Source organism: Trichoplusia ni, chromosome 1 (genome assembly GCF_003590095.1).
Source record: "Trichoplusia ni isolate ovarian cell line Hi5 chromosome 1, tn1, whole genome shotgun sequence".
Lineage (NCBI taxonomy): Eukaryota > Metazoa > Arthropoda > Insecta > Lepidoptera > Noctuidae > Trichoplusia > Trichoplusia ni.
In genome coordinates this window covers 2,821,294-2,833,695 of record NC_039478.1, presented here as the reverse complement: position 1 = coordinate 2,833,695, position 12,402 = coordinate 2,821,294, and the positions used below count along the sequence as shown (strand labels likewise).

At 34.1% G+C, this 12,402-nt stretch overlaps 1 protein-coding gene across 3 annotated transcripts in view; it reads right to left on the bottom strand.

Moving 5' to 3' along the window:
- The window catches only part of LOC113508409 (otoferlin-like), a 33,930-nt gene extending 23,273 nt beyond the window's left edge, over window positions 1-10,657 (bottom strand). For all 3 annotated transcript variants that reach the window (XM_026891443.1, XM_026891460.1, XM_026891452.1), the window contains exons 1-8: window positions 10,515-10,657; window positions 10,044-10,206; window positions 9,452-9,638; window positions 8,962-9,152; window positions 5,914-6,055; window positions 5,201-5,227; window positions 3,998-4,170; window positions 986-1,213 (exon numbers count right to left, since the gene is read on the bottom strand). In XM_026891443.1, coding sequence (XP_026747244.1) covers window positions 986-1,213; window positions 3,998-4,170; window positions 5,201-5,227; window positions 5,914-6,055; window positions 8,962-9,152; window positions 9,452-9,638; window positions 10,044-10,206; window positions 10,515-10,549 — 1,146 coding nt within the window. In that variant the 5' untranslated portion in view covers window positions 10,550-10,657. The remainder of the gene's footprint in view (window positions 1-985; window positions 1,214-3,997; window positions 4,171-5,200; window positions 5,228-5,913; window positions 6,056-8,961; window positions 9,153-9,451; window positions 9,639-10,043; window positions 10,207-10,514) is intronic.
- Between the last annotated feature and the right edge of the window lie 1,745 nt (window positions 10,658-12,402).

The following is a 12,402-nucleotide window of genomic DNA, read 5'->3' as shown; positions in this document are numbered from 1 at the left end:
TCGACTAACAGAAAGCAGTTGGGAAACCTCTGCCTTTCGTTATAAGGTAAAACAACAGGCTAATGTTTAATCGTGAACCATTAAATTGTAAAACTTTTATTTATTTTTATATTAAAAGAAAAACTTTTTCTTTTCTCTTATCAAGAAGCCTTCAAGGTATTTATTTTAATCGTTGCGAAACGAGGCCTGTTGCTGTTGTGTTTAAGATATCACGTTGCAAGAAATCGTGGACGAATGAAATGTCTAGGACATTGTTTCAAGTATATTTTTAAAGTAAGACAATATTTGGTACTAGGTCACTTAGCAAGTTAATTATGCTGCTGGACTGGTCAATTGAAACTTGCATTAAGATGTCGCATATAATGGTACAAATATTTCCATTACAGGGACAGGTGACGGGAGAGCGCGGGGAGAGCTGTTTCCGACTCTACTAATCATATGAATGAGCCACAACGATCACGACCACCCTGTTAAGAGTGACAAGAAACAAGAAGACAATATTTTTAAATACTTAGGACGATAACGTGTGTGGAGACAACTCATCAGATCTTTAATAAAAGAAACAATTTTAACTTTAAAATATTTTGTAGTATTCATCCATTAATGAAATAGAATCGAGATATGTTACATCCATTGAAGTGTTTATGCCTATAATGTCATGAAACTCTACCGAGAGAATGTTTAATACTTACCAAATAAGTATTAAAAAGGAAGAAGGTACCTTTATTCATTAGCATTAAAACTATTAAACGCTTTACGCATTACATTCGCGCGAACTTATCAGAGCAAGAGTAATTAACCCCTGCATTCGCAAACGACACATAGAAGTCAAACTTCTGCTCTGTTAAAGGAATATCGCTGTCTCTATCATTATGAAGTAAAATGTAGAGACAAACATATAGTTCAGAACGTCACTAGAGGAGCAACATTGAATACAGATTAATGTTGCTTGGATTTTAACAGTCTTAAATGTAAGGATACTTACAATTTCCTCCTTTTGCAGCGATAGTTGCTTGGAATCGAGTTCAGTGCTATACTTGAGCATGGTATTCTCAGAACTGCTGCTGGGGCTGGAGTACTGAATGATGTCCAGGAACTTCAATATGTTACCAGCTGCATCATCAGCCGCTCTGTTCAAGTCATCAGCAAGGTCCCTCAACGAATCGAAATCAGAGTTCTTAAGCCGGCGTTCCACTTCATTTAATGATTGCTCCTGGAAAATAATCTTAATTTGTATAACTTTATTTTAAGACACGTGTATAAATATTATGTTGCAAAAATTGGGAGAAAAAGCAAAACACTTGAAAAAAGTGATTTTCCATTGTTTTTGTTTAACTGGCGCATGGTAACAATCCGAGAATATTCGATTCTTGGCAAAACTTAAAACGAAGATAACAGTAAACAAATCAATAAAAAAAAAACAAAAAAAACTCTTGAAAATCTTAAGGAAAATATAATGATTTAATGGTATTTTAATTTCAAGATAAAACACGACGTGTGTAACGTATTCAGTACACGTGTTTTGTCTTAATTTAAAAATACCCAAAAGAATGGGCAAGTAAACAAAACACTCAAAATGTTAAGATAAGAAGCATTATTGTATATTTTTATTTCGGGGTGAAAAACCTTCGATTCGTAGTACACCTCTCAATAAAGATTACAATTATTATCAGAAAAATATAATAGCTAAAATATTAAGTCGAAACACGTGTAAAACTTACTTCGATAAATTGAGTTACTAAAACAAAACTCATAAAAACGGGGATTTTGTTGCTTACAAAGTCAAGTGTACATCATTTGTTATTGCTTTCTCATACTTTTTACATACATACATAAATCAACGTTGAATACTTAAACGCTACTCAGCTTAAAAATGTTCTTAAACACGTATCCATCCTCATACGCCCATAACTGATAGGCCCTAGTAATGAAATCAATTTAATTTTCTAACACAGGTGTGGTACATTAAAATATTTGAATCAAACCAAACGTGCTTTCATTTCGTGCATCTTTTATGAGTGATCGTTGACCGATCGACCGGTCAATATCTTTATGTTGGACCCAAAAAGCCATAAGTTTAGCTTCAACGCAGCTTCGACCAAAACAGCATCCGACAATCAAACAAGGTAACATCCGTCACTCGATGAGATAACGTCCAAATTGCCCAAAACATGGACAACACGGTTACACTAAATCCGCACGTAGTTTGTAGTTACATTTCAATATGAATATGGGGGTCCGAAAGGGGGAACCGGCGAGGGGACAGCTCTCGAACAAACTTATTTTTGTTTGTTGAAACACAACATACGTGCTCAACACTGAATAAAAGGGTTTAAAATTTTAAAATGGCGATTTTTCAAATAAATGTCAATCAAAACTTTTAGTCATAGCTTTTACGAGTTCTAGCTAAATGGTTTCCAAATATCCAAACATACCTTTTATTTTAAGCCAGTAACATGCTCGTGCATTGATACCTGAAATCCTATACGAGGAAGGGAAATGAAAATAGAAACTAAAACATTTCAGCGAATCGGAAAAAACGAAATAAAATTCGTTATTGATTTAGATAGAACGGTAAATTAGAATGTCCAATCCACGTTAGACATCCTTGATAAGATACTATGTGAAGTCAGAACAACAATTCTATTTTCTAATTCAACAAGTAATTGGACTAGTATGTCATTTTGACGACCAATATTAAACTTCAATATACCGACTAACGACTTGCATGGCATAAAATAGAGCGCGGAAAACAGAAACAAATTTTTACTCAAAAATCGTTCTTATTAAAAGGACGTAAAGTCGATTTTCTGTAATTGTGGTCACCATTGATAAGTGGCCTGTTGTACTGTTATAATATTAAGAAACGAACTACAGATCGATATTCCACGGCAATTCATTAAAATTTTAGTTTCCAACGTCATAAAAGCCCATTGGCTTAGAGCCTTGCACTATAATCATTGTAAATAAGTTTGACGTATTTCTGTAATTACGTTTGCATAATGTGTCCTTAGGTTGTTTTGTTTACCCTAGTTAGTTGCAAGCTCTTCGAAGTTGAATATTTAATGTTAGTACTTTCTTTATGTCTTTCTTTCTTCTACTCTGCCTCTAAAAACTCATTATCTATTCACTTTTACCTGATTTGGGTTGGAATCTTGTTTTAAGCCAGTTTCCAATTAGGATTAAAACTAATCAAATCTCTACTCTCTATGCGCAGACAAAATACAATGTTCACTAATACTCAATAATCTCTCAGTCCACTAATGTAATGATAATTGCTGGACAAATATTTCGACAGTTATATCGGCAAGTGTTTGCACACTATCATGCTACCCCATTGTGAATAGATGTGTAACAGGTATTGGCGGCCAGACGCTCCTGTGATTTCGTCCAGCCGCTACTAAACTCGAATTCCCAAAACTGGTTCTATTACAGTGAGGAATAAGATCGAAAATCCTTTGTTCGCTCATCGTGCATCCCGTCGATAAACTGTCGTAGGAAATCATGTTGCACGTATACAACTACTCAAATTTGTATAGAGGCAGATAATGAAAACACAGTGTCCACATGACAGTGTTGATATCCCAAAAAGCACTTTGCAGAATTGAAATATCTGCCAAACGGATTATTGATGAGGATTTAATGTAGCAACCATACATCATCCACCCCCACTCCTTTTTAGACAATATTGCAATATTACAAGCACTCAAATACTAGCCATTGTTAGCCCCTTCGCGGTTAGGAACAAAATCTTTTGTTGATTGTTTTCTTATTAGTTCTATAAATAAAGTTTAGTATAATACCTGCTTCATCGTTCCTATCGTATTCCCTTACACAAACTTAATTAATACGATCTAAGAAGTTTCAGAAATTACTAAGAAAATCCTCTGACGTCTTTATCTTAGAAGTAAAGAATTTATTTTCCAGTGAAGTAAGATTCTTGCGTGAAGAAGAAGCGAATAACCCAATAAAAAATGTAGATTAAAAAGAAACTTACCAGATCAGCCACGATTCCGTACACCATATTGTTTCGGTACATTCTGAATCTGAAGTCAGGAAGTCTTGTGGCCAGTTGTAAGACAGGGAAGGAGTGGTCGAAGTCTAAGTAGCCATGTACTGGTCTCGTCTTTAGAACGTCTAATGAACCAGTGTAGTAAAGTTTGCGAGACCCTGTTGAAGGAATAATGTGAAATGGAAGCAATGCTAGAAGTACTTTTAAATGACTATAATGATGGTTTATCCTTTTTGGTGAATCAGGGTCGATAACGCCAAAAAATACAACTGATATTTTTAAAAGTCGAATTAGATTAAAATACACAAAACTTGTTTTTTTCCAGTACCTAAAAGCAGGCAACTTTTACCCTCACTCTAAATAGTGGAAAATATTTAACAGATATCGACATCGGTAACCGCATTGGGCTATAAATATAACTGAAAGCGAGAAATATTAATTAGATTTATTACTGAAATCGTAGAGAACTGCACCAAGGATAACAATATAATCACGTCTTACTGCCAACACGAGCGAAAGATTGCGTTGGCAGTAAAACCAGGATTCAATCAAGCTTAATTATCAAGGTCAATCAGTTTACACTCGTGATATCTACAACATGCGTTACATGTACTTTCAAGGAAAGTTCTACAACAATTTCAGAATATTTGAAAGTGAAATCACTATTTTAATAGTGAAAAACTGTTGTTGCTTCGATACTGATTAGATTGTTGTTGTGTAATAAAATACATTTAGAAATTATCATCATTTAAGAGATTCAATTCAAGAAAAACATAAAGAATGAAACGAAGAAAATATTGTTGTTTGTGATTTGTACCGTAGACTATTTATCAACAGGCTGATGCTATAATAATGGTTTGTTTGTGATCACAACATTGGTATCAAGTGTCAGATACTTGGAACTAAATATTTATGAAAACATCGATGTTTACAATATTAGTTATAATAGCTAAAAAGTCGATAGGAGCCAATGTCCTCTTATAAGACAAAGAGCAATTTTAAAGGTACTTCTATTTCTACAAAACGTATGTTTGTTCATACGCATACCTAAAGAATATCTGATTCTAAACAAACTTTGGCAAGGTAACTAGGTTTTTCATCAACGGAAAAGGGTACGACGTGTATAATATTTTTTTACTTGGTGTAGTATTGAGAACTATGCTAGATGCAGATAGAACATTTACATACTTATCTCTGTCATCATGGCAACGAACTCTGAAACAAAACAAATAACAAATGAGAAAACATTTATGAGTTGCTTTTTAATATGAAAGCGATATTAAAATGTAATGACGTCCAAGCCGACCTTGTATGCATAACATCTTATTAAGTTTTTCCCAGAAATCCGTTATAATATTTCAAGTGAAATATCAGAGGGCGATGCAAAATACACAAAAATGAGACTCACAAAGTGATATTACTTGCCCTGCAGACGAGAGCGTAGTACTCATGTCAAGTTAAATTCAAAGTATACTGAATTTATTGCAATTAGCTTGAGTGTCTCATGCAAATAACGATCATATTGCAATATTAATAGAGTCTGATTTACTATTGACCAACAAAATACCCTATCGGTACCTTACACGTGTATCGAAGTCATCTTATTCGTTATCTTGAATATAAAAATTCTTAACTGTTTTCTATTTGCAGGTTTCAGCAGTTAGGAAAAATCTTAAATGGAATCGATTTTTTCTTGTACAATTTTGAGAATTTTTGTCCTGACCTACATTTTTAGAAGTCATTCTAAAAAAAATAAAACCTCTCCTTTGCTGGAGAAAACCTTCTTTAAATAATATGTATTATCTTCACAAATTCTCTCCCATGGACTATCCTCGAAAACTGTGGGTGTATAATAATGTGCAAGCTTTAAGCAATAATTAATATTAGTGTTGATCCCTCACCCTCGTCGCCCTGATCATCAGTGGGTAGTTCTCCCACGGTGATCGCCACTCCACAGAACTTTCCAGAAACGCGTCGATCCAACATCGACACTTCAAGGATTGGGCAAAAGATGCAGAAATCCTCCATCAACCATAAGGTGTCCTGGGAAAGTATTATACTTGGGTAACCAAACAAGTAAATTTTACAAATGCCTAATTATTTTTATCTTTGATTAACAGAGTTAGTTTGAGAAATAGTTGCTAAGTACAATTAAGTTATATTAGATGTGCTTTTCAATCGAAGTTAATAAAACCAACAGATTTTTTGCTGTTATTATTCATTCCCTTGTCCAACTTTTAGCATAGGGGTCAACAGATTTAAAATTGGCATTGTAAAAAATGCAAGCAGCTTATAAAAGAATTGGTTTGTAATATGATCAATCAGTGTAAAGGTGGTCTTTTTGTACTAAGCCCCCTTTGCACTAAGTATTTTGAATGGCATATTACATTTTGATCCGAAAAAAAAGTTGACGAAAATCTGACAACCGGTTTAAACGTACCTACCGGTACATGGAGGGCAGATGGTCAGTTTTTGTTTAAAGTACTCGCGAATATTGCGCTATAAATGTAGCTAAGCCACTAACAATACTTCGTCTCCCTTACACGTGTTTGACTTATTAGTTTAGGGTTTCAATTAAATACTGGTAGGTATGTCAAAATCCTCGTTGCAACTTGGGCAGATGCAAACGTTGGCTTCAAAAATCAGTGGCCCCCACATAAAACGCTGGTCAATTTGCATGAAATTCGGCTTTATCACTATTGTAATAAGACTGTACAGGTGTTATAGGCCCGAAATTTATCGCCAAAATTTGCGTTTTCACGGAGAGATGCTATTAGCGTGTTCACCAGCCCGGTAATTATATCCACAGAGTGCAGATGAAGGGGATGCGATGCAAAGGACGAGGGCGCATTGTCTGAAGCCCCTTTGTAAAGCTTGTCTTTGATGCCTGATATGTGATATTATTGTAATATGGTATCAATATTATTGTACTTACAAGAATGCACGACAAATTAATTCGATTTGAAAGTAAAAACATCATTGGCATGCAATAATGTTTTTTTTTTAAGTTTAAGGATTTAAAATAATTATGTTTGGCTTAGTTTAAATATTTGTTTTTATTTAATTAAAGTCAAAATTTGATCATTATGATAATATGTTGTTTATCATATTATTGTGTGGTATTATATTATTTTCCTTATTGGGTACCTAATAAAGAAGCCATCATTGAGCATCTCGTAGCTTTGAAGTCGTAGCAAATACGTTTGTTACGTGGATAGTGCTACGCGGTTTCGTAGACGGCGTAGAACTTTTAATGAGGACTTGAACATGCTACGAGAATGTCAGTTCCGTAGTTAGTAGTAGTAGTAGCATATTCTTAGGTATTTTCCCTCGAAGACTCAATAAAATCAGTGCTTTAAAAGTCCTTTAAATTTGTAATAATGTATCTTCGGCCACCCTCTTGCTATACTCATTATTAAGTTTCTCCCTCAATGTTTTCCATGTCAACCCTTTACAAATTAGTACTCCATGCTTATGCGACCCCTCGTTATACTTTAAAAGCCCGTTTGACCAGCTTCCACTGCTATAAATACAAAGTAATTATATCTGCACTAAACCATGATCGTGGCGGAAGCTTTTGAAATTTTGTTTTATTACTTTACATATTAGGTCGATATTCAAATAAATCTTAGTCCTTTTTAGCTTACGAATTTGAAATCCATACTTATTTATTCATGTGTATTTTATAATACAATTGAAAATGTACTGTAATAATAACACTCTGTGTTTAAAATGTAATGTTCACATTTTTTAAGTAAGTTGCTGCGTAATAGAAGTTTAACTGACCGATAAAGCTTAGCCGTTAAGTTGAAAGTTCAGGCGATCTTCAAGCATCAATAAATCTTTTAAGGCGCCAAAGGGAACTCAACAAGTTGCTTTTTGTGTTACTACTAGCTGAGAGAAGTATTTTGAAGTAAATTTATTTTTACGGTTATGCACTATTAGAAAGTTCATAAATTTTAATTTTTTTTTTCGAATTCCCTATCAATAAAAAAAATACAATTGTTTGGTATTCAGTTCTATTAAATTTTACTCATAGTTTCTAATATTTAACAGCATCCATCGAGCAATTGAGATTGTTTTCACAGCTTTGATCAACTCCTGCTACTCGCTTAAAAAAATCCTCGAGAGAATTTATACAAATAGTCTTGAGATATAATTTAAATAAAATATAAATACATCTAAAAAGGAAATATATTTTTTATTAAATAAAACAATAAAATAAAAATTTTGTTAAAAAAAATAATTAAACTTAATTACATTTTTAATTAATTAATAATTTAATTTAAAAATTTAAAGTAATTTTGTTTTTAATATGTTGTATGTTGATAAAAATAATACCATGTCCACTTCCGCCCTCATCAAAGCGCGGGCGAGTTGGCGGGTTATTGATTGCGTCTGCATGGCTAGGGCTGCCGCCAAACTGTTTCCATTATTTAACAACGTAATACTAGTTTTTGCCGCGACTTTCATGAAATTTTATTTTATCTATTGTTTTTTTTTTTTGCATTTTATTGATAATAACTTTCAGGCTTATTATAGCGTCATCATTCTCATCATTCCTCAGCCCTTATCCCTCACCCTCAGCCCTCACCCTTTTTTTATTTGGTGTTCATCATACACACATCATCTGACAAGAAACACTGTTTGTGGTCTTTTTGTTTTAAAAAAATCTAAATTAATTAGTATTTTGAAAACGTATAAACGTATATCGGTAAAATATTAATTTAGTCATAAAAAACCTGATCTCCACATTGATCCCAATTTTATCTGTCCACTTAAGAATAAATGCCATAAAATATTTTTAGTCATTACTCTCTTAATTGCGTATATAATACAAAGATCACAAAGTAAAAAAAAATGAGTGATCAATGCTCCATCAATAAATGGGATAGATTCCTATGTCCAGCTGTGATGCAAAGGCTTATATTACATGGATAAATATTCACCGGTTGTAATGGAGCCACTGGTTCCACGCTGGTACTCTTCAAGCCTTGCTGATAATAAGGCACTATAGTCCTCAAAGACACGAGCATTGCTCCACGATGATAAGGACCCTCTTCCCCACTGGCGGCCAGAGCCCCTGAGGTCGAAGTTCCATACATGTGCAGTAAAGAAGGTCCAAAAGTCGGAAGGAATCCTGCGAAATTAAGTAAAAAGATATATTAATGTGGTGTGAAGGTCTATTTATACAAGCGATGAAAGCTAACGTGTCCTTTTTGCATACATGTTTTAAAGTTTATTATCAGAATCAACAAAAATAAGATTGTTGCAGTTTTGGAAGCATGACAACTTACTACCAGACGTAGAGCAGGGTCCGCAAATGTCATGATATTAGCTAAACCGGTAGCAGTGAAGCAGTATACTTTTGAATTAATGGCAAAAAAAACTGAATTGATACGGTCATAAAACAAACTACGGCAATGAATGATAGAATACCGTTTTCTCCATCATGCGACAGCTGACTTAGTTTCAATTGGGCACTGGCAAGGACTCTGTTAAAGCAACCTTCTCCGGAGCAGACCTCAAGTCTGATCGATTCACTCATATTTGGGAACATCTCAACTATAGATATCTGTTCACAATAAGTCGGATGATTGGTACGAGCCTGGACTGCAGTTTTTGCCTGAAATTAACAGAAGCACATTTTTTCAGCAAGCTTTCTTAGTCATGGATAATTTTCTTTATACTAAAAATGCCATAAGACGTGGCTTAACAATTACCGCCTCTTGTCACAGAAGAGTCCCGCGAATAAGCAGTTTTCACGAGTAATTTTGAATCCTTTCACACACAAATTCGAAACCTGAAACACTATTGGGCTTTTCTGAAAGACCCATTCAAGATACGACAAGGGTTCAAGGATTTTCAGAAATTGTTTGACGGTATCGAGAGTCCGGGCCAGATTGTATTCTGCAGAAATGTGTGATAGCGAAAGGCTCGAAAAGGTGCAAGCAATTTCCGTAATTATCTAAGTCAGGTATAATTTAACATGTTTTGTAAATATCAGGATAGCAAAAAATAAATTATTTACCGAAAGTCCACAAAAAGATACCCTGACGTAGGAACTTGGTAATTTTCCGTAACGCCTGTCACCTTGGCCGTGAGAACCGCTTGGTATTCCAAAAGCTCCATAAATAGTGATCACATAATTAGCAGGCTGTTGCTCAGAACCAGTAGGCAGGAGTAGATTACTGCTAAAAAAGAAAAACCGTAGGATTAAATTAAATTGCAAAGAGTTATAAGACGAAATTCTCCTCTAAATAGTCAATAAACTACTTTTTTCATGTTACAGTTTAAACAAAAATATTGTACCCATATAAAATTTGACCCTCGACGCAAAAAGACCTGCAAAGAGTCTGCAAATATACTGGAGTGGGGACTCCATTGAAGGGGATTGAAATACAATAGTGATAACTTAATAAAAAGAGTTCTTAGCTTTATTTGTTCCATTGTCCGGTAAGTATTTTTCTTTAATGAATGTGTTTTTTTATTATTTACTTACTCTTCAACTCGTTCTTCAGTGACGACAACTGGCATCACCTGGATGTCTCCACGGAATATGATGGAGATATCCACCTTCAGAAAACCCACAGCTCCGGCCGCAGGGTTTCTGGGTAAACTTAATTGTGCCCATTTGTGAAACACTTGGTGGTCTGAAAACAAAAAAACAATCGAGTGTTTAAACCCAAAACTTACGACATAATAAATCGCTGTTTTTTTTTAATCTATGTATAATAGTGCTATAAGTTTGACGTGTCTGTGAAAGTGTTTGTTAATGTGTGTTTCTAGACAATTTTAATTCTCGGACGGATTCTAATGAACCGATTTTGATTCGTCGGAAATAATTTTAGCTATGTTCGATGAAAATCGATCCAATATGGTCGCAAACTGGCGGATTATCTATGTTTTCAAGTCTTTTTATTATGTTATTAAACTACTCGTATTATATATTAGAATAGCAGTGTAATAAAGTTACAGTTAATATTCTATTTGTAGAATAAACACTGCGATTCGAATAATACTTATAATTCAAATCCAAGTGTGTCGGATTATACTGTTTAAACCTTGTAATGACCTCAAGAAATCTCGTTTTGAAATAAAAAAGCACAATGAAATCGGTCCACGGACACGTATGAGAGTCTTCTACATTTTTGTTTGGATATTTTTCTAGAGTAATAATTATTTTCATTCATAATTCTGTAAACCTAGTTCACACAGCCCTTATCTAATATATAAATTCCCGTGTCACGATGTTAGTTACCGTACTCCTCCGAAAGGGCTTAACCGATTTTTACCAAATTTTATATGCGTATTCAGTAGGTCTGAGAATCGAGTAACATCTATTTTTCATACCCCTAAGTGTTAAGGGTTGCTCACACTAAAAAAACATATTTTATTTTTTGTGGCATTAAAAATACATAGAATTAGAAATAATTTCTTAGGCAAAACAACGTTTGCTGGGTCAGATAGTTTTTACATAAAATAATATGAATTGAACTTTCTCGTATCCGTTAGAAAAATCAATTGTGTAACATTGTGTCGTAAATTGAAATCAGTGCATAGATAGCTGAGTAGTTGAGGCAATGACGCCGAAACGGTTGAATCCCAGCGTTGGACAAGCTTTGACGTATCCAAGAATGTTTGTCCTGACCCTTTCTGTCTTTGTACTTGTGACTTTAATGTTAGCAAGACACTTCTTTCCTTTTCCCCAAAATTAAACAGCAATAGAACCAGCAGCTGGATTTTTTTAAAACAATATTAACACTTTTTATCGTTTGTATTTTATGCGTACTATTATATAATTTACCCCACGTTTTCATACACTCACTTTTCTTGTTGTAAGGTTTGTATGTCGTTCGGATTCTATTTTGCAACTCAATTTTGAGGCTCTCCCCGATGAGATGGCTGAAATTTTTAGAGCAGCTTCAATCCCGATGACAATGCAATTTACAACTGTAAAAAAGGGCTGGACCAATTTTGATAAAAAAAAAAATAGAGTAACTTTTAAAAACGTGGGTTGTTCGATACTTTTTAAACTATTCATAATTGTTATTTTATTAATTAATAAACATAATTTTTTGGTTTTGTAATTTTACTTCCGCATAATAGTAGTGTCATATTCAAATTAAGATACTGTTTTAGTAACAATAATTTTTTGTATCAATTGCATTCTTGTAATACATTATGACTACCGAACTTAAAAAAATACCTGCGTTTACGACAATAAAGACATTTTTATTATTAGATGGTTATAAACACGCGGTTAGAGCAGCTCTAAGGTAAAACCGTCACGGGGCAACCCTATGAGCGCCATTCACAACAACCTAGATATACTAGGTAGGTCCCTAGAACCGCTCTGCCAGCCCGCCAGTCGTCAGCATCGCTTGTTT